We start from the raw sequence: 27,106 nt of genomic DNA, 5'->3' as shown, positions 1-27,106 counted from the left end.
CTTCAGAGCTTAGGGACAGAAAGTCACTAAAACTGACAACTGCACAGGCAATCACCACATCACCTGGTTTGGTGTGATCCTGCTTTTCCCCTCTCTCCTCCCCTCCATATTGGGAACTGGCTTGTGCCTGCCACCTTCCATTGCTAGCACAGAGGTAAAGAACACTGAAAATTTAAGTTATGTCTCTTGTACGTTTCTGACGGCTCTCCTTGTGATTTCAGTGTGCCGTTAGTGCAGAGTTAACCCAGGCTTTTTACTTGGGTGTTGCTCAGAACTCCCCACCCCTGTCTACACACCAAAACCTCACCCAAGTTAAGCAGTGCTTTCATCCTGGTCCGGCCCAGATGGGGATGTGGGTTAGAGTCAGGGTTTCACTTTCACTCAAACCAATAACCTGTGTGTTTTCAATGAGGATGCAGGCTAAAATACTTGAGTGCCGATTGCCCTCCAACACCTTCCCACAGTCCCCCCACCCCCCAACTCCTTTTGTGCCTCAAAGGACAGATTCATTCTTCTATAATTCCCTGGGGAAAGCGAGTGGCTCAGTTTACTGTAGCTCAAAGAACCATGCGATGTGCCACCGGAAGTCTCAGCAAGTCACATTGTGGAGTTCTGCACCAGCGAGGAGACAGTAACATAGGTATGGTTTTGCTGACATGCGCCTTATGTAATAGCTTGGAAAATTAGTAGCACAATCCTCCTTTCCACCTCCATTAACCACACTTTCATTCCTTAGTCCATTCAGTACAGCCTTCTACCTCTGCTCCATACCCTCTCTTATATCCTTCTTCCTTGGTTACTACTTAGTTCATTCACATACATTTTGCACTGGGGCTTATTTCCTTGCCTAGTATTTTAGTATTAGCTAGTGGAACATATGCATCTGAAGAAGAGGATTTATCTTTAACAGTACCTGTGCGTTTCCTTCTCCACGTGTCATATCACAACCTACCAGATCTCTCTTCCTGCATACCTGCAACATTTTGTTAAGTGGGAATTGTGTGATTACCAACCTATTCATCTCATTTTAAAATGGAGTTTTCTGGGAGGGTATGGCTCAAAGGTCTAAACACCATGTATGAAATACTCAGAGTCTCTGCAAACTCAAAACTGAATTCCAGCAAGGTCTAGCTCAGCCCATCAGCCTTATGAGGTACGGAAAAAATGGAGTTCCATATGATTTACTGCATAGATGCCTTCAGGATGAGATTGAAGACCAACACTTGCTCTCAAGGCATTAGCAGCCTCTTAGCACTTTTTATACAGGCTTGCCTAGCCTAATGTCCTAGCCAGAGATTCCCTTTTCACACCACTATACCACAGCATAACGCAAGTCATTTGGCCACCAACCCAAATGTGCCTGCATCTCAGCAGGCAAATAAAGAACGTCTTCTGTGTTACATAAAGCACCCTGGGATGAGAGGTACTAGATCAATATCTAACAAATAGTGGACACTATGGAAGTAGAGCCTGTCCCAGCACTCAGGAGACCTGGGTTCCATTCTTGGCTCCTCCAATGCCTGCTGGGGGACCTTGAGCAAGTCATGTCCCCATACAATGTAAAGCACTTTGAGAACTACTGAAGCAAAGCTATGAAAGAGCTGGGTGGTGTTATTAATTCAGCAGCCCCTCCTAACTTCCACCTCTCTAGAGGTCTCACCTAAGCACTAGGCAGGGAACCCAGCCTCCTGCACCATGTCCACACGCGTATTTCTCCATTTATTCCTTAGAGTGCCCAAGTTTGTGCCCGGTTCTTTGAAGTCTCCTATTACTTCTTGTTTCTACTATTCAGAAGGCATTGCAGGACTCAAAATTAGGTTTCTGGAATTCCCCCAGGAATCTTGTGTGAAGGAAGATTCCCAGATTGCTTCTTTACAAACAGAAAGCCCACTGCTAGATGCAGTATCTGAATGCTGGACAATCCTATTTAAAAGAGTTAAACTGGGCACAATGCCCAGAAAAGGCAGACATTCCCTCAAACAACACACTAAAGAGTAGTCCAAAAAGTAAGATGGTGGGGAAAGCAGAAACTGCTAAGTTATGTGCAGACCTGAAGAGACAAGACCTGAATTCAGTTAGAGAGAGAAACCATGGGGAAATCTGTGGGCATGAAAAAACACTTACAACGCTGTACCGAGAAAACTTCCAAAAGAGGATTGAGGATAACCCAGCTGACTTGAAGACACAGGGAAGAGATGGCTGCTACCCATCTCAAAATGATGTGCTGCTACCCATAAAAAGAAAGCTTGTTTCAATCCTTCCCTGCCTCAAGAGTGCTTTGGCAAAAACAGGGAGGGGGAACTTATCCTCGTCCAACCACAACTCAGAGCCCCACCCTGCATCAGATGTTCCCCTATCACTTGTAATGCTCTGAGATCTGAATGGTAAGAGCCCCCAATATGCAGCCTGCACACTCCTAACTTGGCTCCCCAGCAACCCATATTTTTACTAGAGAGGAAGGTCCAAATGCTGCACACCCCAGTATCTTACAGAGGCTGTCTCCAAACCAGCACGATGGGTACAATTTTCAGAAGCACATGAGTGACTTAAGACTTGGAAAGTTTTACCCAATACCTGATTTTGCCACAGTGATCCACTAATAGGAAGTCACATTTGGCTGCTTCAATAACACGGGCTAGTCCGCCCCACCAACTCCTTCAGCATTGCTAATGTGGCTCTCAGTTGACCCTCTTTCTAGCCTGAGTTCTCCTCAGTAAGGTACATCACCACTCAAACATGACTTTAAATCCCTGTTCTAAACTCACACGAACTAAGGAGCCACAAAATATTCAGCACTAGAAGTGTCACTGAATGCATCCGATGAAGTGAACTGTAGCTCATGAAAGCTTATGCTCAAATAAATTTGTTTCTCTAAGGTGCCACAAGTACTCCTTTTCTTTTTTTGAGAAGTGTCTATTGTTCTTTAACCACTCCCTGCTCTTTGCACTTATGATAAAGACGATTATCAGCCCCCAACTGGTGGTATGCAGACCTCTCCCCCACTGAGTCATTTCCCTGGGCATGCTTTTCTGTTATCTTTAAAGTTAAATTCCCCTCTGGGCATACCTCCAGCTCATATTTGTTTTAATTCAGAAAATATATCTCAGTACAACAAACTCAAGGCACCATGAGAAAATATTAAACAGCTCCTTCAACTGTAAACGTAAAAAAGAAATTATTCACAGTTACTCTTGAACTGATTGTCAGACACCTGTTACTTTGTGATTTACCCCATAGCCTTCCCTAGAATTAATACAATCTCTTTCACTGCCCATGCTAACTCCTGCCACCCCCACTCATCTGCCACCTTCCCCTCCTGTGGCCTTTTCATCTGCCCCCTTCAGTTTTATACCAAGGGCAAGGCAGACATTTACATTTTATTTTGTGTTGCTACTTTTCACACCCTTGTAGTTTTAATGGGAGCAGCACAAGCCACAGTAGAGTGAAATGTAATTGAGGACATAGCTGGTGTAGAGCACTTATTAAACAACCTCCCTGCCCCCAGGAAGGAGAGAGAGAAGTCACAGTCTGCACTTCATAGGGATGCTCCTGAAGGATTATAAACGTTGAGAGGAATGAACAAGTCAGCAGTCGTTCAGGTCTTGGCGGCAGGGACACAAGTTAATTTCACAGGCTAGAATGAAAACAGACCACAACAGAAAGAGGATAACACAGACACACACACAGGGAAGACTGCACCCAATCCCTCCAATGCCCTGAGGCCACTTGGACACTCAGTCTTGCTATTTGGAAAAATCAATCCCACCTGTAATGCTAGGGATCCCATTCTTGTCCCCTTCATGCAGCAGCGATGAATGGTAGAGTGCACCTACTGCTATGAAGATGACTAAAAACTCCACAGATCAGAGAGCTCCTCGATCACCATACATTTTTTGAAAACCTAAAGGATGTTTATACAGTTTTGCTGTAGTCATGTCAGTGCCAGGATATTAAAAGGAAGCGTCACACAAAACCGAGGCACCCCCTCAAGTCACAAACTAAGTTAATTTTGCAGAATCAAATCAATTTTGGATATTTGCCCAACTTATCCCAACTCCACCCTGAACAATTCTCATGCCTCCTATTGCAGGTAAATTCAGTAACTGCTCTTCATAAGGACATTGTGTAACCATAAAATTAGCACACAAGTTTCCTGCTTGGATCCATCTGATCCAAAGTAAAAATTCAAGGAGATAAAACAGGATACTAGAAGTGACCAAGGAAATTTCTAAACTCCTGTCAATCCCCAATCTCACATTTCAATTTAAATTCAGCTTCCAGCATACAGGACAAAAAGCAGTACCTGAGTCGCTGAAATACTCCCAGGTGCACTGTGCATACTGATAGAAAAGCCTCATCCACACTATGGTTTGGGACCATGTACCCAGCAGACTTCCAACATGGAAGTGTGCCTACAAGCTCTATCACAAGTCATTCCTGCAGGCAAGTAGCATTTATGCACACGAGTTCTTCCACTAAATTCAATGGGACTACTCGCATGTTTAAGTGTTCGCAGGATTGGGGCTTTGTCACAAACGCATTCAAAAGCCTGTATAGAAGCCGGCCTTCTGGGGTACTTGGGAAAGTTGTGAAGAGGATATGGGAGTCTATAATAGTGTTCACCATTTATGCTCCTACATGCACAGTCTGAGCATCTGAGGCTGCACACACAAAGCAACAAGCAAGCTAGCAGATCAGATGTCCAACACTGCCGCCCTGCCCTGTATAACGCAAGCCATCATCCTACCAACACAGACAGGGTCATCATAACCACCACATGTTGAAAAGAAGTGGTCAAACTGCTAGAACAAGGGATTGAGGATACTTCTGTGGTATGCATTTAACTGAGGTGACCCTGTGCACATATTTTCAAACACATCTGTCTCCTAATGTAGACAGGTCCAAAGTGTTTGAATTCTTTCTGACCCAGAACAGAGGCAGCATCTGTCAATTCTTTTCCCTCTATGTTTTGTATATTAAAGTTTGACCCAAGCAAACATACAATGTTTACACTTTGTGGCGAAGAATAAGAAATATTTACAGCAGGCAAATAAACTTCCTTTGCTTTTCATCAACTCATCTCACTGGCTCCCTGCTATTCATCTCAATGGGTACCTTAACACGGTGTTACCCCAACAATTATCCGTAAGGCAAAACACAGAAAGAACAGATTAAAGAATATTTAGATAAGTTAGAGGTATTCAAGTCAGCAGGGCCTGATGAAATTCATCCTAAAGTACTTAAAGGAACTGGCTGAAGCAATCTCGGAACCGTAAGCAATTATCTTTGAGAACTCATGGAGGACGGATGAGGTCCCAGAGGACTGGAGAATGGCAAACAGTACCTACCTTTAAAAAGAGGAACAAAAAGAACCCAGGGAATTGTAGATATGTCATCCTAGCTTCAATACTTGTAAAGATATTGGAACAAGTTATTAAACAAGCAATTTGTAAGCACTTTGAAGATAATAGGGTTACAAGGAATAGTCAGCATGGATTTGTCAAGAACAAATCATGGCAAACCAAACCAACTTTATTCTTGGACAGGGGTTGAAGGCCTAGGTTGCTGGTTTTTGTTTTTGGTTTTTTGTTTTGGGGGTGGGGGTGGGGGTGGGGGAGAAGAGAGCAGTTCACGTGAAATACCTTGATTTTAGCAAGGCTTTTGACAGTCCCACATGACACTCTCATAAGTAAACTAGGGAAATGTAAGCTAGTTGAAGTTACTATAAGGTGAGTGTACAACTGGTTGAAAGTCCATACTCAAAGAGTAGTTATCAGCCATTCGCTGTCCAACTGGGAGGACGTATCTAGTGGAGTCATAAGAATGGCCATATTGGGTCAAATCAAAGGTCCATCTAGCCCAGTATCCGGTCTTCCGACAGTGACCAATGCCAGGTCCCACAGATGTCAGACCTTGGTCTGGAACTATTCAACATTTTCATTAATAACTTGGATAACAGAGTGAAGAGTATGCTTATAAAATCTGCAGATGACATAATAGTGGGAAGGGTTACAAGTACTTTAGAGGAGAGGATTAGAATTAAAAATGACCTTGATAAATTAGAGAATTGTTCTGAAATCAACAAGATGAAATTCTATAAAGACAAGCACAAAGCACTTCACTTAGAAAGGAAAAAGCAAATGCAAACCTACAAAATGGGGAATGACTGGCTAAGCGGTAGTACTGCTGAAACCGACCTGGGGGTTACAGTGGATCACACACTGAATATAAGTCAATGTGATGCAGCTGTGGAAAAGGCTAATATCATCCTGGGATATATTAACAGGAATGTTGTAAGTAAGATAGGAGCTAATTGTCCCACTCTTCTCAGCATCTGTGAGGCCCCAGCTGGAGTACTGCCTCCAATTTTAGGCATCACAATTTAGGAAAAACGTGACCAAATTAGAGAGTATCCAGAGGAGAGCAACAAAAATGATAAAAGGCTTAGACAATCTGACATACGAGGAAAGGTCTAAAAAATGGGCATGTTTAGTCTTGAGAAAAGAAGATCAAGGGGAGAACCTGATAATAGTCTTCAGAATTCGATAAAGGCGGTTATAAAAAGAATGGGCATGAGTTCTCTTTGTCCACTGAAGGTAGGACAAGGAGGATTGGGCTTAATCTGCAGCAAAAGAGATTTATGGTCAGTATTAAGAAAAACTATAAGGATAGTGAAACTCTGGAATAGTTTCCCAAGGGAGATTCCAGAACCCCCATCATTGGAGGTTTCTAAGAACAGGTTGGACAAACACTTGCCGGGGTGGTTTAAGTTTATTTGGTCCTGCCTCAGCCCAGGAAACTAGACTTGATGACCTCTTGAGGTTCCTTCCCTGCGTGTCTGTTCTCCACCGTAGAGGGGAAGACAGATCAAGTTTAGCCACAGATATCTCAGAAAGATCCTCCCTCTCTCAGAAGGATGCCACCAAGTGACACCCAAGCAAACTTAGAGACTAACCAATTTATTTGAGCATAAGCTTTCGGGAGCTACAGCAAGTACTCAAGCAAACGTAGCCCTGAACTCTCAGACCATCCTCCTGCAGCTCAAACAGCCAGAGGGAAAGGATAGCCGGGAACAGGATCCGCAGCATTTTCCAACAGCGGGACTGGAACCGCATGGAAGGAAAACTGCGAAGAGCTGCACCTTGAGAAATGCCATGGCCATTTGTGAGTTGCTTACAAGAAAGGAAGGAGAGGAAAAGCAGCTACACAAAGAGCTGAAAGCCGCAAAGCAAGGTAAATTACACATCGCAGACCATTCAGAGCCAGCGTGTTTGTGCTGCGCCCAGCATAACGCCCCCCCCGCCCAGTCCTGACTGGGAGCTAATGTAACACAAGTGTTTAAGCAGCCACATGTCTGAAAGCCAGGGACGTTACAGCGGCGAGAAGCCATGCCCAGCCCGGCTGGGGAGCGAGGGGGCAACCGGAGACAGAGGCAAGGAGGGAGGGAGTTCCCCCCCAAGCATCCCCAGCCCCCGACGTCCCAACCCACCTGCAATGGCCCCCACTCTGCCCCAAGCACCCCCGCGAACCAACCGCCCCCGCCCCAAGCGCGGGGCTCCGTCCCGCCCACAGGTACGCCCGGCCCCAGGCCCTCGCCCCACGGGTACCCTGGCCACGGCGACCCCCGGCTCGGCTCCAGCACCCCTCCCCCCACCAGGCGGTCAACCGCCCGGAGTGGCCCAACCGCCTGCCCCCCCGCCAGCACCGTGGGACCCGCCCCCAACCCGGGGAGGGGGCTGAGGCGGGCGCTGCCCCCCCCGGAGCGGGACCCACCTGAGCAGGCTGGAGAGCGGGTGCCCCCCGCCGCCGCCCCCGGCGCCGCCGCCGCCGCCCCCCGAGCCGAAGCCCGAGCTGAGGCGCTTGCCCGAGAGCAGCTTCTCCACGGCGGGCAGGTTGCCGGTGCGGGCGGCCTCCAGCAGCTCCTGCTCCTTCCCCATGGCCCGGCCCCGCCGGCCGGGGCCCCGCACTCCCCGGCTGCCGGCACCCGCGAACCACCGCCGCCGCCACCACCTACCCCCCCACCGAGCGCCGCCAGCGCCCGCCCCGGCGCGTCCTTCCGGGGCGGGGCCACGCCGGTCCCACCCCCCGCAGCGGGAAGCTCCGCCCCCACAAGGGGCACCGAGAAGGGCTCCCGCCCCGCAGGGGGCGGGACCTGGAGGGGCTCCACCCCCGCAGAGGGGCGGTGCCAGGAGAGGCTCCGCCCACACAATAAGGCGATGAATAATGCCCCTCGGCGTGAGGCAGGGTCAATGTAACACGCCCCCAAAGGGGCGGGGATAATACATAACCCCACCCCTGTGGGGGGGCTGAGAGATGCTCCCCCTGTAGGGAGAAGCAGGGAATAACCCCAGGTTCAAGAGGAGGCGCAGGGTATAAATCCCAACCCAGAGGTGAGATGAAAGGGATAATGCCAGGGGGTAGGGGGAGGAGAAGTGACATGGTATAACCCCAGGGCCCCCCCTCCAGGAGAAGCAGGAATAATTCCACCCTCCAGGAAGGGGAAAAAATAGTTAATACTGAGGTCCCACAACAGTGCCCATAATAATGCAGCACCACACACTGACTATCTTCCCCAAGGTTAAGCGGGAGCCATGTGCCTTAGAGACCAAGCCAGCAGAGCTCATAAGACTTCACCGTGCAGATATACCACTGCCATCGCTCTGCGGCCTCATGTGGTCCTGTTTTACCATCTCACAAAGAGCAACCTGCTGTGCGAAATACACAGGTCTACTTAGCCCTCCTTCTACGGCAGGGAAAAGGAGCAGTTTACCACGGAGGAGACTTTCAGATGAAGCCTCCAAAATCCTGAGGGCCTTTGTAGGTGTGATAATAAGTGCATAAGTGCCTGTGAAATTCAGGGTCGAACAAAGGAAATGTAGCAGTTACTAAGCATCTGCCATTCTAACCAAGGATAGCAGCCAAAACCCCAATTCTTCCAATGCACCACTTTCCTGTCCCAGGGAATGCCTGATCCCCAGACCTCCTGCTTCATGACTGAAAGCTTTTACAAAGAGGCCATGATGATATTTGCATACATTAATAAAAAGGGAAGAATAATGTTCTGGTTCCATGTCCCATAAGGAATGAAGTTGAAGGAGATGAGACTCTATTTTCTAAGACAAATGTAAGGCACAGCCTCCAGTGGTACATTAACACCTCTGCCTCCTAGCCCACAAGAAGCATCATATCTCAAGTATGACCCAAGAATCAAATTAGTGTCTTGCATGTGATATGATTTGGGAGGGCAAAAACCCACCACCAGGGTTGGTGCCTTGTTAGCAGTCTTATCAGCAGAGACCAGAGACTAAGCCCACTAGGCACCAATCCCTTCAACTCAGATTAGAAGCACAGCAGCAAGGCAACATGGGAAAAAAATAGAATTGATGCTGCTCAGACTGTAGCTGCTCTGCATATAAACAGAAACCTGCAGGGCAGTCAAGCCAGCACCTTCCAGGAGCACTAAAAATCACGTTTCTTTTTTAAAGGAACATGCTGCCTCATGTTTTTGAAACATGATATTTCAGCTTCAGTGGAGAATCCTCAAGGCAGGCAGATGTTCTAATTACCTTGTTTTGTGTGATCTCGGCATATCTAGCTCACGGCTGTATGTAAACACCATTAAAACATTTCAGTTTTGTCTACCTACTTTTGGACTTCCCCAGCCGCTAGCATGGCGTTTTTCTACTGCTCAACTTATCATATTTTTGCTTGATCACCTTCCATCTGGTGCTCTCAATGCAATTTCCACAAATGAATAAATTCTCACAATCTCCCTGTAAGGTAGGTATTCTTACTCCTATTTTACACTTGGGGAAACTGAGTCAGAAACTAAATGACTTGCCCAAGGTCATACAGAGATGAAGAACAAACCTAGTTCTCTTGCCTCCCACTCTTATGCTTTAACTAAAACACTATCCATAGCAAGAAGAAAAGGAGTACTTGTGGCACCTTAGAGACTAACAAATTTATTAGAGCATAAGCTTTCGTGAGCTACAGCTCACTTCATCAGATGCTATCCATAGCAGATCTCATGGCAAAAAATAGGACTGCAATAGGCCCTGTGGTTTAACCCTCTGGCACAATCATCAAGAGAATCATAGAATCATAGAATATCAGGGTTGGAAGAGATCTCAGGAGGTCATCTAGTCCAACCCCCTGCTCAAAAGCAGGACCAATCCCCAATTAAATCATCCCAGCCAGGGCTTTGTCAAGCCTGACCTTAAAAACTTCTAAGGAAGGAGATTCCACCACCTCCCTAGGCAACGCATTCCAGTGTTTCACCACCCTCCTAGTGAAAAAGTTTTTCCTAATATCCAACCTAAACCTCCCTCACTGCAACTTGAGACCATTACTCCTTGTCCTGTCATCTTCTACCACTGAGAATAGTCTAGAACCATCCTCTCTGGAACCACCTCTCAGGTAGTTGAAAGCAGCTATCAAATCCCCCCTCATTCTTCTCTTCTGCAGACTAAACAATCCCAGTTCCCTCAGCCTCTCCTCATAAGTCATGTGTTCCAGACCCCTAATCATTTTTGTTGCCCTTCGCTGGACTCTTTCCAATTTATCCACATCCTTCTTGTAGTGTGGGGCCCAAAACTGGACAAAGTACTCCAGATGAGGCCTCACCAATGTCGAATAGAGGGGGACGATCACATCCCTCGATCTGCTCGCTATGCCCCTACTTATACATCCCAAAATGCCATTGGCCTTCTTGGCAACAAGGGCACACCGCTGACTCATATCCAGCTTCTCGTCCACTGTCACCCCAGGTCCTTTTCCGCAGAAAAGTTCAACCCCTTCTGAGATACCATAGTCAAAGTCCAACAGAAACCCAAATAATCTTTAGGCCTGCTAGGCTCACTTTTCAGCCCCGTTCCTTTCAGATGAACCTCACCTGAGGCAAACTACATCAACAGGTTCCTGATGACCAATCTAATTTGCAGTTTGTGTTAGGCATACCCTTTCATAGGAAGGCTCTAACAGATCATAATCTTCAATTAATTCCAAACCCCAACCACTCTTCACACACACACACAAACTTTGTTGGGTGTATGCCGACATAAATTGCATCAACCAAAGTCTGTAGTGGAGACATGGCTTTAGACAATTCTAACGGTATGTCTACACTATGGCACTATACCAGCATAACTATGTTTAGATTCAATACAATCCCTCTCTTTCAGTAACTCACGCTGTAATCCTACCTCTGCATTATTCATGCTCCTTTGTATGTGACTTGTACAAGAATTCTTACATTTAACAAATACAAACCACTAAGGAAAAGTTAATTCTAAGTCTTTTTAAATACATTAAGGTAGTTTAAAAGATCCACTGAACTAATGAGGCTAATATTCGTCTTAAATCATTCTGGTCCTATCTTTTTCACAATAGCAATGAATGGGAGATGTCATTTGTATTTCATGATAATAGCAGCACGCTACCGAGTTGAACGTCTGGTTCAGTCAGAAGCTTTTCCCATGTGAGTGTCATTATGCTGAGAAATGTCAGGTATCTGTTTATCAAGTAAAAATCAAGTCTTCTTTCTTGAGAGTGTTAACTCTTTCCTGCTTTACAAAAGGGGAGTCTCTAAATTGTGTTATGATTATTAGTGAATATTAATCCATAAAGACAACAGTTTAAAAATATATTAGGGAAAGATGGTGTGATGGGTTGTATGAACTTCAGGCTGGCCAGGAGGGGTTACCAAGCTGCAATGACTCCAATCAGCCCCACCCGATTACCTCTGGAATCCAGGGGTCAGAAGCCCAGAATGCAATTTTCTCCATCCCATAATACCATCCATAGTCCATAATTTTCACATCTTTTTTAAAATATGCCACAAACATGTGTGGAACATTTTGGTCTTTGCCATCTCTGACAGAAGTATGGAGCCCATAAAGCTCTGCACTATTCTCCTGAAAGTTGCAAATACAGGATGCATGATTCTTCTGTATTTGCAGACCCTCAGGAACGACCACAACAACCAGGAACATGAGGATTTCTTTGAGGACAGATTGCTGAGGGACACAGTCAAAAAACAATTAAAGGCGCTTGGCAGCGTTCATGGAGCAGTTGCAGACAGTGGAGTGCCACTTCTGGGCCTGATAGTCAACACTGAGTGGTGGGATTGCATTGTAATGCAGCTTTGGGGCAAGGAGCAGTGGCTGCAGAACTCTTTGAGTGTGAAAGGCCTCATTCCGGGATCTGTATGCTCAACACGCCCCATCCCTCTAGCGCAGATACCAGAATAAAAGTTTCAGACAGGATGTCATCGTTTACATCCCCCAAGTTCTCTTTCTGACATACAGAAGAGAGGGGTGGTCTCTGAAATGAGGGCTATACAGAAAAGGGAGAGAGAGAGAGACAGAGTGTGTGGGGGGGAGGGGGGGTACCATAGGAGAATGATGTAATATCTAAGCCGCTGTAGTCCAAAAAATAATAAAATGTCACACATTTAGCACCTTTCAATCAAGGATCTCAAAGCCCTTCACAAACATGAATTAATCCTTATCACAGCCCTGTGAAGAATGTAAGTATTACACATTTTACAGAGGGGGAAACTGAGGCACAAAGAAGTTCAGTGACATCAAAAGTCACATACTGACCAGAAGCAGAGCTAGAAACAACTCAGGAGTTCTGATTCGCTCATCTCCTGGCGTAACCACTATTCTAATGATCACAGCAGTTTAGTGGGATGGCCAATTAGAAAGAAACAATGCAGAAAATTACTGACTGGGATTTTGCCATCCCGCCTGGCTTCGTTCATCAAAGAAACAAAGTCAGCAGGAAACGTGTTATATTGCCTTAATGAGAAATGTTTTATTTGTAAATTTGTATGAAGGATTACAAAACCCTGCAATAATCCTGCACTCCATTGTGCCTAGAAACAGAAGGTGCTTGAGTCACTCACCTCAATGCTCCCCATCTTCTCTCTAACTCCAATACTCCCTACTCCACCGCATGCCCTCCCTACCCCCAAAATTCCTCCCCTCCCCCACCTGTCCCAACCCCCATGCTCTCCCTATCCCCAAACTCCCTCCCTTTCCCCACCTGTCCCAAGCCCCCCTACTCCAACCCCCATGCTCTCCCTACTCCCCAAACTCCCTCCCTCCCGCACCTGTCCCAACACCCCTACTCCAACCCCCATGCTCTCCCTAGTCCCCAAACTCCCTCCCTCCCCCACCTGTCCCAACACCCCCCTACTCCAACCCCCATGCTCTCCCTACTCCCCAAACTCCCTCCCTCCCCCACCTGTCCCAACACCCCCCTACTCCAACCCCCATGCTCTCCCTACTCCCCAAACTCCCTCCCTCCCCCAACTGTCCAAACACCCCTACTCCAACCCCCATGCTCTCCCTACTCCCCAAACTCCCTCCCTCCCGCACCTGTCCCAACACCCATACACCAACCCCCATGCTCTCCCTACTCCCCAAACTCCCTCCCTCCCGCACCTGTCCCAACACCCCTACTCCAACCCCCATGCTCTCCCTAGTCCCCAAACTCCCTCCCTCCCCCACCTGTCCCAACACCCCTACTCCAACCCCCATGCTCTCCCTACTCCCCAAACTCTCTCCCTCCCCCACCTGTCCCAACACCCCTACTCCAACCCCCATGCTCTCCCTAGTCCCCAAACTCCCTCCCTCCCCCACCTGTCCCAACACCCCTGCTCCAACCCCCATGCTCTCCCTACTCCCCAAACTCCCTCCCTCCCGCACCTGTCCCAACACCCCCCTACTCCAACCCCCATGCTCTCCCTACTCCCCAAACTCACTCCCTCCCGCACCTGTCCCAACACCCCTGCTCCAACCCCCATGCCCTCCCTCACCTGTCCCAACCCCCATGCTCTCCCTACTCCCCAAACTCCCTCCCTCCCGCACCTGTCCCAACACCCCCCTACACCAACCCCCATGCTCTCCCTACTCCCCAAACTCACTCCCTCCCCCACCTGTCCCAACACCCCTACTCCAACCCCCATGCTCTCCCTACTCCCCAAACTCCCTCCCTCCCGCACCTGTCCCAACACCCCTACTCCAACCCCCATGCTCTCCCTAGTCCCCAAACTCCCTCCCTCCCCCACCTGTCCCAACACCCCTACTCCAACCCCCATGCTCTCCCTACTCCCCAAACTCCCTCCCTCCCGCACCTGTCCCAACACCCCCCTACACCAACCCCCATGCTCTCCCTACTCCCCAAACTCACTCCCTCCCCCACCTGTCCCAACACCCCTACTCCAACCCCCATGCTCTCCCTACTCCCCAAACTCCCTCCCTCCCGCACCTGTCCCAACACCCCTACTCCAACCCCCATGCTCTCCCTACTCCCCAAACTCCCTCCCTCCCCCACCTGTCCCAACACCCCTACTCCAACCCCCATGCTCTCCCTACTCCCCAAATTCCCTCCCTCCCGCACCTGTCCCAACACCCCTACTCCAACCCCCATGCTCTCCCTAGTCCCCAAACTCCCTCCCTCCCCCACCTGTCCCAACACCCCTACTCCAACCCCCATGCTCTCCCTACTCCCCAAACTCCCTCCCTCCCGCACCTGTCCCAACACCCCTACTCCAACCCCCATGCTCTCCCTAGTCCCCAAACTCCCTCCCTCCCCCACCTGTCCCAACACCCCCACTCCAACCCCCATGCCCTCCCCACCATACTCCCTCCCCTCCCCATACCAAGATCTCCCTACCCCCAATACTCCCAGTCTAACCCCTCCGCCCACCCCAGAGACCCCGTCCCCCGAGGGCTGTTGCGTTGCCATGGAGACAGAAATCTCCCGGAAGTGGCGGAGCGGGGCGGCCCCTCCACGGAGCCGCCGTAGTGATGGCATCATCAGAGCGCGCCGTCTCTCCGGCGGCCATGGCGGAAGCCGGGGAGCGCAGTCGTGAGGAGAGCGGGGACCCGGGCTCGACCCAGGAGACGTTTCCGGCTGCCTCGTCGCCCCCAGGGCTGGGGGTTGCCCCCGCGGCCTCCGAGGAGCCGCCGGCCGCGGCAGAGAAGAGCGAGCGGGAGGCGGCCGAGCCCGGCGGGGGCAGCGAGCCCAGAGCGGACTGCCCGGCGGCGGAGGTGAGGGGCGGAGCCCGGGGCAGAGGTGGGGGGTCGGGTTAGCTCTGGGGGCAGAGAGAGGGGCAGGGGCGGGCTGGCGATGGAGCGGGTGGGATTACGGAGCTGGCGAGCTTGGCTCTTGCTAAGGCCCTACCAAAGTCACAGCCACGAAGGGCGCGTCACAGCCTCTGAAATCTGATCTTTTGTGTGCTTTTACCCCATCCTATACAGATTTCACAGGGAGACCAGCGTTTCTCAGAGTGGGGTTCCTGATCTAAATTCCCTCTAAGCTGCATGGCACTGGGCGGCCGGAGGGAGAGAGGGCTGGGGGGAGTCTTCTCTCCCTGCAGCAACCCCAGGGCAGCCTGCACCGCAAACCCCTCATCCCCAGCCCCACCCTAGAGCCTGCACCCCCAGCAAGAGCCCTCATCCCCAGCCCCACCCTGGAGCCTGCACCCCCCAGCAAGAGCCCTCACCCCCTGCACCCCAACCCTGTGCCCATCTGCCCTAGCTGTCTCCTGCACCCCAAACTCCTCATCCCTGGTGACCACCCCTCAGAGCCCATGCGTCCCCTGCACTCCAACTCTCTGCCCTAGCCTGGAAACCTTTCCTGCACCCCAAACCTCTATTTCTGGCCCCACCCCAGAGCCCTCCCCGCATCCCAACTCTCTGACCCAGCCCTGAGACCCTTCCCACACTCCAAAGCCCTGAGCTCCACCCCTGCCACACATCACCTCTATATTAGTGCACATAACAAAATTCAGTCTGCACAGGGATGTACAAAATTAAAGAGAACATTGGTCCTGACCCAAAAAGGAGTTGTGGGGTGTGTGTCATGGTATAGCCATCCTTACTTCTGCACTGCTACTGGCGGCAACTCTGCCTTCAGATCTGGGCTCCTGGCCCCCCAGTTCTGAAGGCAGCATGGCTGCCAGCAGCAGCACAGAACTCAGGGTAGCAGTACCACAACCCCCCCTACAATAACCTTGCAACCTCTCCCAACCACTTTTTGGGTCAGGACCCCTACAATTACAACACAGTGAAATTATTTTAAATAGATGAAATCATGAAATTTATGGGTTTTTTTTTTTTTTTTTTAAAGCCTGTGATTGTGAAATTGACCAAAATGGACCATGGATTTGGTAGGGCCCTAGTTATTTCCCCCTGGAAATTTTCCTCCAGCTTCTGCTGTGTCCCAGGGGCTTTGATCTGAAGTGCAATCAGCTGCTGTGGGCTTATGCCCTGTGTTGTACTTGTGGGTGCCTTCAAATCATGAGCTTTTTTGTACAACTGGTGACACTATATGATGCTGCTAGCATTGTGTGGGTAGGCAGTCCATTCTTTTTCTCTCTCTCTTTCTCTCACACTGTATGGGTGAGCAGAGGCTGTCCGGAATGGAAGGGTGTAAGAAAATAATTGAGCATTAGGAAAGACTGAATTTCCAGGCAAAGGTAAAACTAAGTCAGCCACACAGTCCTCTGATTTGTGTTCGTGGTCACATGCTGTTGTAACAAAGCAATAGCAGCCAAACTGTGCTTGCAGATTAAAATCTGGGTTCTGTTGGTTGTATATTTATCATAGTGCTATGTGGATGCTTAATAGCACTGTACGCAGACTAACCCCTGAGTACTGAGAGCTGTAGTTTGGAACTGAATAACGGAGACCTTCCCAGAATGATGGTAATCTCTTGCAGCAGGTGAACATCCAAGAAGGCTTGGAATTAGCCTCAGCTGAATCTGAGGACTCTACATTGCAGTCTTCTGCAGCTAAGAAGATAAAAATAGAGATAAAAGAGAAGAAAGAGAAGAAGCAGAAAGTAGATGAAGATGAGATTCAGAAAATGCAGTGAGTACACCTTAAATTCCTAATTCATGTGATGCCAAGTTTGGTTACCGGACCTTGTCTAATTATGTTATGACAACTTGCTCCTCATCAGACTGAGTTTAGCTCACCCAATTCACTGCACAGAGCTTGCTGCTGGAAATAACAAGTGCTATAGAATGTAATATGCACTGTCATGGCTTATTAAGCCAAACACTGGAACCTATTCTGTAACTGGTTGGTTTCTTTGATCTTTGCCTTGATAAAGGAAGATCTGAGTCCCAGTTTGTAAAGCAGAACAGTTACTACTACTTGGCACCCACACCTGGGCATTAGCTAAGTAGGGCACAATCTACCCCCTCCTTTCAATGCTCTTCTTTATGCCTCATAAAATGTGTTCTAAAGGGGTACACTGTGCAAACAGACCCTACATGGGTTTGGGGAACCTTTCAGATTGCTTTTTAAGGTGAAAAAAGTCTGTCTTCTGTCATAACTGATTTGTTTCCTCCTTCCTCCAGAATATTGGTTTCTTCCTTTTCTGAAGAACAGCTGAACCGCTATGAGATGTACCGCCGGTCTGCTTTCCCCAAGGCTGCTATTAAACGGGTAAGATTCTGCAAATCCTCAGTCCACAGAGGAACATATGAGGTGAGAGACAGCTTGGCATTTATAAAAATAAGTGTACAGAGCATCATTGTAGTTTAGATCACAGTTTAAGTGCACAGATTTTCAACTACAGAAGAGGTATTAAGCAACCTTCACTCATGCTGATTTCAATAGGTGCGGCTCAGCATTTCTCATGCTTAGTTTAAGTGTTTTAAAAAAAAAACAAAAAACCCAAGTATTCAGCTGCAGGGAAATTTGTCACTTAATTTTATCTTCTTTTCTCTCAAGCTGGTCCAGTCCATTACTGGGACTTCTGTGTCTCAGAATGTGGTTATTGCCATGTCTGGGATTTCCAAAGTCTTTGCTGGGGAGGTGGTAGAAGAAGGTGAGTGCAAGACGAATATTTTAATAAGTGTGTGTGGGTGGTGGTGGGGGAGAAATACTCTACAAATATATTGTTTAAAGATTATTAAAGGAGCAAGGAAACCTTTTGAAGTGAGATGACATGGTGGTTTCAAGGTACCTAACAACTTAAAGAAATGAAGACAGTTTTTACAGCAGTCTTCCTATTATGAAATGGGTGTCTTCAGGGGCAAAAATAGATGCCTCACGAACCCTGATTCTGCTATCAGCAAGGAATTCAGCACAAGGGAGGTGACATTTAACTAGCATAAATCCATTCTTCTGAAACTTCATCTCCATTGATTGATGAGCTGAGATTACTATATGAAACACTACATTGAAGGGTGAGCTACTGAAGTAGCTGTTTAGAAATGTTTACAGTACATCTGAAGGGGAGACAGTAGTCTGTTGGTTCAAGCCACCCAATCTTTACAGACTTGTTATTAAAATACTTGGCCTTTACCTGTAGAGGTGGTATTTTGCTGGAATGATGAACCCTGTTTGTGGCTGTTTCTGCAGATTACTTCTGTTGCATGAAGGAATTTGGATAAAAGCAATCTTGTATCTTTGAGATGAGCCTGTGTATGTGGCAATTGGAGTGGGATGGATGCAGTGATCCAATAGGTCCTTTCCATCTCTACCATATATGCTCATCTCCTGTCTCATGTATTAGTCCCTATACATGTGCTCCTCAAGTTAATCAACCCATGAATATTTTAACAGGTCAAAGTAGAAAGGGGCATTGGCAAGTTGTTGGATGTTCTAAGAAATTAACTTAAATAACCTCAGCTGTTCAATAAAATGTAATTTTACCAGTTAGGGTGTGTTTATAGTCTCCTTCACTGAGTGTGGACAATGAGACCCAGATAAGTCAGTTTCACTCTGATTCTTACATATTGGTAAAATGCTCCTCAGTTGGCATTATAGACACTGCAAGGAAACGAATTCTAGCTTTTTTTGTGGATGTAAAGTTGATGAAAATGTTTATGAATAGTATAACTTACTTAGTTAAAGCTGAAATGTTAGCTTTTACTATCTGAAAGCCTCTTTGAGACACTTAACTGTGACAACAGTCTGATAACAATCACTGTTTTTTGGTTTGTTTAGCACTGGATGTGTGTGAGAAGTGGGGAGAATTACCACCTCTTCAGCCCAAACACATGCGTGAGGCAGTCCGGCGGCTGAAGTCACGGGGGCAGATCCCCAATTCAAAGTATAAAAAAATCACCTTCCATTGAAGTGAAAACTAGAGAGCAGTTTAAGAAGCAGGAGACCCTGGAGAAGCTGGAAGAGAATAGACTACTAGATATAAACCATATCACCTCAGAGCTGCTTAAGCAGAAAGCTTCCAAACCTTCTGCACTTCTAGCGTCTGCAGTATTAACTAATGCGCCAGTACTAAAACAACCTAAAAGAGAAGTTTCTTAAAACACAACTGAACTGAGTGCATGTGGCCAGTTTCTCGGACTATGAAATGCTTCCGTATACAACTTCTCCACGATTTGTGGTAGACAGATATGAAAAATTACTGTTGTGGTTAAAGTTCAGAATAACTTTGAAACAGCAGTGCAAATAGCAGCCTTGTTCACTTAAGTTTGTATTTTAGTACTAAACTCCTGGAAGGAAAGGCCTCTATATTGTATCATGTCCATAGGAGTCCTTATTTCAACATGCACTAGCAAACCTCATCAAGTGACTGCTTAAGTTTGGTTCTCTCTTTAAACACTTCCTAAGCAACTTGCAATAAAAGGTGCCGGTGGTAGAGAGGGGCAATAACTGAACCGGAAATGTTGTCCGGGCCATCAGACTTTATATGACTATGTGAAACAGAGCTAAACACTTCAACAGAAAGGATAAAAGCCTTTAATGCAATAGGCTTTTTACTTACAGAGAGGGGTGGGGGGGAGTGAGGGCTACTCCTATAACAGGTATATCTATAGTCTGTATAGAAAGGGGGATTTGATACAATGAACACTTATTAAACTTGCTGTTCAATTAAATAGCTTGTGACCTGGATTTGAGTAGTCCCTTCCATTCTCATTGACAGGGCAGATGAAATGTCACTGATTGTATGACTTAGCATCCATCCCCCCCGCCAGTTTATCTGTTAATCCTTAAGTAACATTGAGGGGGCTGTAGGGTTTTAGTCTGTCTCTGGATCCGTGCAGGCACTATATTCCATAAGCAGTTAAAGGAGTACTGAAACAATGCCCTACCAGTGGTATCTTATACTGTGTGGTGACAGTCGCCCACCCTCCCACAGCCTTTAGCCTTGTGCTATTCAGCCACGTTCTGCACTTACTGGAGGACTTAAGAAAACCAGCTTTAGAGAAAGCAGACATCTGACACAGTCGAGGTTAAGTTTAGTGGGGTTTTTTTTTTTTTAAAAGGTGGTTCACAGAACCAAAAAAATGCACTCATGGAAATGTCAAACTGCAACACAAAATTCCAATACTGACTAGGTCTTAAATTCAAGTCAGACTTCTATCCTGTTTATAAGCAGATAAGAGTGGTGCCCTCAAACTCACAAGAGCTACTGCACTCCACACTCATTTCTAATGTAATACTGCAGTTATAAGAATTAATTTAGCTCATTTAATAGAACATACAACAGTAGAGCAAAGTCTTCAAAAATCAACCTTCCCATAACACTTAAAACAAAGTAATATTTTATCAACCTCACTATCTTTCCCCCGGTCCAGCTGCTCCCTTCAGTCCTCAACAGTGCGGAAGCTTTTATACAACAGGGAGCCCCGTGAGGCTCTGATAAGTAGGGTCCCAGTATTGTACCAGAATACAAATAAAGAGAAGCACCCAGTTTTTTCCTGAACCTAGCCCTATACTGACTGATGCAAGCCCCTGTGGTCACACTATGGGAAACTAAGTTCCAGCTCTGTTTAGGCTGCAGTGGCGGATGAGAAAGGGAAGTAGCTTCATGCCACTGCAGCTAAATAACAGTGCTGTGCAAAGCCTTCCCCTATCACTCCTTTCATAAACTGCTAAAAGACTCTGAACATCTTAAAGAAAAAAAGGGGGGGGAGGGAGGAAGTGATTTTCAAGCACACTGTGATTAAAGCAGTGGGATCAGCATCCCCTCCCTCACAATAGCACTTGCAGCAGTACCCTTACTTCAACAGGAAGAGATGGAGTGTGCATATAAGCACAGAAGTTGGACTAAAGAATGTTAACCTCCATTTATATGAAAGTGACCAACAACCTCACCTTTGCAACAAAAGCTTGGACTTTACACACTCACTTCACAACATTAGATGTCTTTTACACCTACAATTAGCTGTTGTACATTAGTTTCACAGCAAGTCTGGTTACAGATAAATGGATGCACTACAGCATTAGTGCCGGTCTTACGAGAAAACTGTTCAGCTTAGTGACAGGGTGATCCTCACCACAGGAGATAATTCTTGCATTTCTAAAACCCCCTTTTCTTTATTTTAAAATTATTCTGTGCATACAGAGGGCAAAGGTGGTGGAGAAATACCCAGTTGGTCTATCCCCATACTACTGCTCAAAGTTAAAGTGCAGTCTTCTGGTAACAGATTCTCTGCCCATCGGATCAAACAAGGGCTGCTACCTTCGAGGATGTTTCAGCATAGGTAGTAATGCACATATAACCTATCACAGGAGCTGTTCTGAAGAGGCGTAGGACAGGAAAGATGCTTTTGCGGAAAAGCAGTAATATTCTCCTACAGAGAGATGGTGGACTATGCCCCCCTCTTCCAGGGACAGAAATGAATGTATGAAAACGACAGCAGCCAAACAAGATATAATACACAGTAGCCACCACAGCTGACTTAGATGAGGAAAGACTGTACCACAACTGCAAAGCCTTCTGGAGTTCCAGTACCCGACGTTTGCCTCAGGCTAATGCTCAGCTCAGGTTGTTTGTTTAAAACAGAATTTTCCCTTCAGAAGCAAAATAATTTCTAATTGCCAGCTCTCAGAGCACGCAGTGAAGGTCAGGCTCTTGCGGCTGTTGCCATACCTGTTTTTAGGCATTGGGCAGTTGGACCTTGACAGACAAGCAGATGGCAGAGATAGTGTCCTCCATCTTACAGCAGTAAGGCAGTGCTGTCTTGGCCCGCAGGCTACTGTCTTTTCAATGTACTGGTCAAAGACTACAGTGTGCCATTCAGTTCCATCTTCTGCCTAATTTAGTCAAAAGATTTTGAATTTAAAGTTATCCCAAGAACAGCAGCTGTCTGTGTTGGGTTCTGGCATCCTGTTCATCTCCTCTCCTTTCTTCCACACCCTGACTTTGGAGTGACATCTGCATGGAATTCATGGTTGGCTCTTTCCAAGCCATTGTTCTTTACCCTCTCCAAATCTAAACCATCAAATGAGCAAATAAAAACATGCATCCTTCCTCCCTACAGCTGAAGAGCTTAAACTACAAATTCCCTATTAAAGAGAAACACCTGATAGGTCCAGGATTGAGCAAAGGAACAAATATGCAGGGAAAAAAGGTTACATTAAAAGTCCTTTTCTTCCTTCTGATCACCCCCCAGACCTTAATTCATCAAGATGGGTGGGGATCATCTGTTTGTTCTACAGGCACTAGAAAAAGTGTTGTATGGATTACAAATCGTGCATTAATACAAATATAAAATACATCTGGAGAAATCCAATCCATAAAAAGTTTGAAATGCATTAAAATCCAAGAGACTCAGAATAAAGTGCAGTGGGTGGGTAGTCTCCATTCTGACACGTGTATGGTTCTGTCTTAAATTGTGCCGCTTACTCTTCCATCCAGCACTTTCTTCTATCACTCTCTCTCGCTCTGCTGGATTCTATCATGTTCTGTTTATTCCCTAGTTAGTTAAGAAGGACACACATGTATTTGCTTCCTCACCCAGTGCCAAGACTGTGCACTAGCTCAGCCAAGTAAAGTGAAGAAATAGCAAACTTATCAGCCTTTAGAAGACCAATTGATTCCTGCAACATTGTAAAGGGCCTTTTCATCAATAACTTCTTTTCATGAACTCCCACGTCACCTTCTATTAGGTTTTCTTACCTGCAAAAGCCATTTAATTTTAAATGAAGAAAGTCACACTGTGGCTTTGGCCACTTCACCTTCATCACGGAAGCATCCTGGAGAAGGTGAGCACTTAGCATCTTCTAAGAGTGAACATTACCCAGCTGCTGTTTTCACTGCCTTCAGAGAACTAGCGGAAAGCAGCCAAGGTAGCCAGAAGCCACTCAGGAAAAGTCTGAGTGTCAGCACCCTGATGAAACATACACCATCAGCCCCTAGCGGAACTTCCACATCACTTGATTCATCTCTAGCTCAAAATACATGACTAGGTTGGAATATGCGTGGTGGTTGTTGTCAGTGCTTTTCCTCCCATATCAGTCTGTGAACCCCTGTCAGATATGTCTGAGTGTAGTACACTTCACAAAGGGAGATTACAGGCCTTCTTCCTCTCCTACCTCTTAGCCTATAAACTCTGCACTCAGCCTGAGTCAGTTCAAGAAGCGGGGGTCAGTTCAAGAAGCGGTTAAATCATCTTTCGTTAGGAGAGGCTGGATTTCTCCCTCTTTAGCATGGAGAACACTAAGCTGAACTCAGCCCGTGGTTTCAGCTAATGAGCGAGGGTCATTTTTCAAACTGGCAGCCTTCACACAAGGCTAAAGGCAATAGCCAGAGTATATGGACACAGCGTGAGAGGTGGGGTTCAGGGACAGCAGGTGTGAACAGGGTGCCTTCCTAAATCTAGTATCACATGGCTTCGTTCTGTCCTGGGACTGCAAACTGTTGGGTCTCTTCTAGTCCCCTTTTCCACTTTGTACTTCACTAGACAGGCTGCGGGCGGGACATCTGCAAGTCATGTTCCCTCTCCCTTATGGGGAGAAGTTATTTCCATATCTCTCACAGCCAATCACCCCGGCATTTCCATCCCATCTTCTTCCACATCATACACACTCACTAAAAAACAAACTTCTTCTGCCCTGTTTGACTATGCTTAACTGGACAAGTTGACATTATTGCTTTTGCCTGTGCTCTTTGGTGAGTGTGTTTGGGCAAAAACACCCAGGAAGATAGCAAAGGAAGTACAGACACCCACACCACCCACCCTGTAAACCAACATGAACAAGGAAGCAGATGCAATGGTGGTGTGACAGCAGGCCAGCAACACCATTGTAAGATGACTAGACAGGGGTGCCTGGCTCTTGACTACTGTTCTGCATTTTGTGCTTGCAGACTAAGCACTGCAGTGGTTCAGTGATATAGAGTGTAGCACCGTACTGCCAGGACAGAGGGAAATGGCTGCAAAACCAGAACCAGATGGCTCCTTGTTGCTCATTTCCCTTCACCCAGCCAGGGCCTCCTCCCTTTCTACCCCACTTAGAGTTCATCCTGCAATTGCAATTAGGTTTCCATTCCCCAAGGCGATTCCTCTCTGCTGATGTTGGCCTCTCAGCAGCAGTTTAACAAACTAGCCGCCGGGATGCTGGTGGTGATCTCTGCTCCTCCTGAGCAGCTGCAGCCTTGGGCCTCTGCTGTCAAAGCTGGAAGAGGGGATCGTATTTCCTAATTTCCTGCAGAAGGCGCCCTATGTCCAGATTGGCTTCTGCTAGGGCAATTTTCATGGCGTGCAGCTCCTTCTGCAATGCTGGGGCTTCCTTTAGCTACAAAAGAGGAGGAGAGAGAGAAGATTTTGCAAAAGGTAAAAAGCAAAACAGACCAGACTGATGATTTCTCACAGTACTGTCAAATTGGAATATGAAACCAGGAGCTTGGAGACGGCCTGCAGCTACATGCCAGAGAGCAAACAAAGCCTACTGACATACTGATTCCATTTGGCTTTCTTGCAGGAGTAGCTGCTGACAGATGCACTTCCAACTGTTTCCTAGAATACCTTTTCTAACCATTATTATATTCAGCCTGCACAGTCATCAGTGGCAGTCTAATGGTCACCGATCTCCATGGATTCCCACCCCACTTCTAGACATGTGAACAGACTTGCAGCAGGAAGGGATTTTCCTGCACAACAATGTGCATCACCCAACTATATTTGCAGGGAAGGCAGAGGGACAAATATTGGGCTCCATTCTGCACCCTTACATATGTGAATTATCCTTATCCTCATAAGCAGGCATACTAAAGTTAACACGACTCCTCATGTGAGGACACCAGGAACCTCTCCTTAATTCAGTCACATCTGTTTCTACCTCCTTGACTGAAGCTACCTATTATACATATAGCCCTCAGAATCCCTTGCACGGCTTCACAGCATATGGCAAGGCTAATGTCAACAATGTCTTGGACAATCATGTTTATTTATGGGTCTTCCTTGAACTGTGTTATTCTTTCATTCAGAATTTAGGCCTCAATCCTGCTCCCACTGACTTCAGTAGGATCAGGAAATTAATTACTATTATTGTATTACTGTAGCACCTAGGGGTTCCAGTTGTGATCACCAATCCATTATGCTACGTGCTACACACCCACACACAAAATCAGAGGCAGTCCCTGCCCCGAACAGATTACAACCTAACTAGATAAGGCAAAGAGTGGGAAGGGAAATAGAGGCACAGAGTGGAGAACTGACTTGCCCAAGGTCACTCAGCAGGCCAATGGCAGAGCCAGGCCTCCTGAATCCCAGTTCAGCACCTCATCCACAAGACCACATTGCTTCCTTCAGCACATTTTTCAATAGCCAATTATCAGATTATCTAGTAATGCCTGTGTAAAGGAAGGGCAATAAAAAGTGGAGGTTGTTTTTGCTTGTTTGCGATACACAATTATTTGGGTTCCAGATGTTTGGATCAAATAAAATGGAAGATCATATTAAACAGTGAGAGAATTAAGCAGAAGGCTCCATGTTACCTGGAAAGTCTCATGTCTGAAGGACTCATTCTGTGGTTGCTTACGACCTACTTTCTAAAAGTCCCCGCATCTGAAAGAACATCTTCCATTCAGGGATTGGACAGGTGGCCGAAAGATGAATCCCCTCAGAAAACAAGGTTCGTGAAAGTGATCAGGAGAGTTTGCTGCAGGGTGATGAAGGTATTGCTTTTGATTCTGGGTTGAGTGTGAAAGGTGGGATGGGAACTGAATCCTGATTACTCTCACAAGAGAACATTAGTGCTTCCTGTCTATAAACACCCTTGATAAGGAAAGAGACATGCATGTATAGGCCTTACATTTCCCAACCCTGTATTTTCTCGTCTGCAGCCAGCTGTCTGGGACACAAGCTATTGTCTATTTGTCTGGAAGGAAACATGCAGAAATGGCTTACCTGTTGTTCATGTACTGCTCCTGCTGGAACTGCCAAGAGTCTCTTTACTGGGACCTTCTTTTCCTTCAGACCTTGCTCAGACTTTTTCTTTAAAGATAGTCCCTCCTTTTGTGCAGCTTGAAAGCAACACAGAAATACTCATATGTTCACTTATACCATGAAGTACTTTTCATAAAAGGGTCTCCAAATGCTGTACAGACATAAGTATTATCCCCTTTTTAAAGATGCCTGTACTGATGCACAAAAAGAAGCTACTTGGTCAGTCTTCACAAGTCAGTGACAATAACAACCAGAACCAAGAAACTTCCAGTCCCATTTTAACAATTACACCAATGCTGCCTCGAGCTTCTAATTTATAATCTCCAGCAAAAGTTTGTGAACAAGCAAGAAGCTACACCAGTAGGTGTGGATGCATATGAGAATATTGGAGTATTGTAGGAGAGGGGTGCTTGGACATAACAGGGGACATAATATTCTTAGCCTGTTCCAGCAGAAGTGGTTGCAGAGAATAAGGGAACACTGGATGCTGATCAGATACTCCAGCTCTAGCCTCACACAGCAGAGGCAGATTTCAGTTCCAGTCTCTACCAGCAGGAATCACTGCAGAGTGTTCTAGTCTCCAGTAATGGTGGTGAAGGAAGGAGAATCAAGGCTTCTCTACTTTACTGACCTGTTACTGAGAACACTCCATCATCGCTGCGCATCACAACAATATGATCCACCACCAAGGTTATGGGGATGGTGCCAGGAGAGGTAGGGTACACCCGAGGGCTGTCATCCTGCAAAACAAACAACAATTATCAGCTGCCACGTACAACTCTGAAATAGGGCAATGCAGCAAAGGATTTCCTCGCAAGCCCTCACAGTAGCCATGTTACTGCTTCTGGCATTTCCAGATCCCATCCAGGGCTGACCATTAAACGGAAGAGAATGCCTTTGCACAAGGGCTTCATGTAACCCTTAGTTATCTTTGCAGAA

At 46.8% G+C, this 27,106-nt stretch overlaps 3 protein-coding genes across 9 annotated transcripts in view; 1 reads left to right on the top strand and 2 right to left on the bottom strand.

Moving 5' to 3' along the window:
* ANKS1A (ankyrin repeat and sterile alpha motif domain containing 1A) overlaps positions 1-8,002 on the bottom strand; it is a 155,314-nt gene extending 147,312 nt beyond the window's left edge. For all 6 annotated transcript variants that reach the window (XM_084611084.1, XM_084611087.1, XM_084611083.1 and 3 more), the window contains exon 1: positions 7,774-8,002. In XM_084611084.1, the coding sequence (XP_084467210.1) occupies positions 7,774-7,937 (164 nt within the window). In that variant the 5' untranslated portion in view covers positions 7,938-8,002. The remainder of the gene's footprint in view (positions 1-7,773) is intronic.
* A 6,783-nt stretch (positions 8,003-14,785) lies between these two features.
* Positions 14,786-19,886, top strand: TAF11 (TATA-box binding protein associated factor 11). 2 transcript variants are annotated; one of them, XM_084611380.1, is made up of 5 exons: positions 14,786-15,062; positions 16,738-16,886; positions 17,381-17,468; positions 17,757-17,853; positions 18,978-19,886. In XM_084611380.1, the coding sequence occupies exons 1-5, from the start codon at positions 14,820-14,822 to the stop codon at positions 19,106-19,108; spliced, it is 708 nt and encodes a 235-aa protein (XP_084467506.1). In that variant the 5' UTR covers positions 14,786-14,819; the 3' UTR covers positions 19,109-19,886. The 2 variants fall into 2 exon arrangements, with proteins under 2 accessions (XP_084467506.1, XP_084467505.1); XM_084611379.1 differs by having other exon boundaries at positions 16,735-16,886.
* A 1,163-nt stretch (positions 19,887-21,049) lies between these two features.
* BLTP3A (bridge-like lipid transfer protein family member 3A) overlaps positions 21,050-27,106 on the bottom strand; it is a 55,988-nt gene continuing 49,931 nt past the window's right edge. Inside the window, exons 19-21 of the mRNA XM_084611378.1 lie at positions 26,799-26,907; positions 26,129-26,244; positions 21,050-24,515 (exon numbers count right to left, since the gene is read on the bottom strand). Coding sequence (XP_084467504.1) covers positions 24,390-24,515; positions 26,129-26,244; positions 26,799-26,907 — 351 coding nt within the window. The 3' untranslated portion in view covers positions 21,050-24,389. The remainder of the gene's footprint in view (positions 24,516-26,128; positions 26,245-26,798; positions 26,908-27,106) is intronic.

The sequence above is a fragment of the Lepidochelys olivacea genome (assembly GCF_965140295.1).
Source record: "Lepidochelys olivacea isolate rLepOli2 genome assembly, chromosome: 21".
NCBI lineage: Eukaryota > Metazoa > Chordata > Testudines > Cheloniidae > Lepidochelys > Lepidochelys olivacea.
This window is presented reverse-complemented; position numbering and strand designations above follow the sequence as displayed.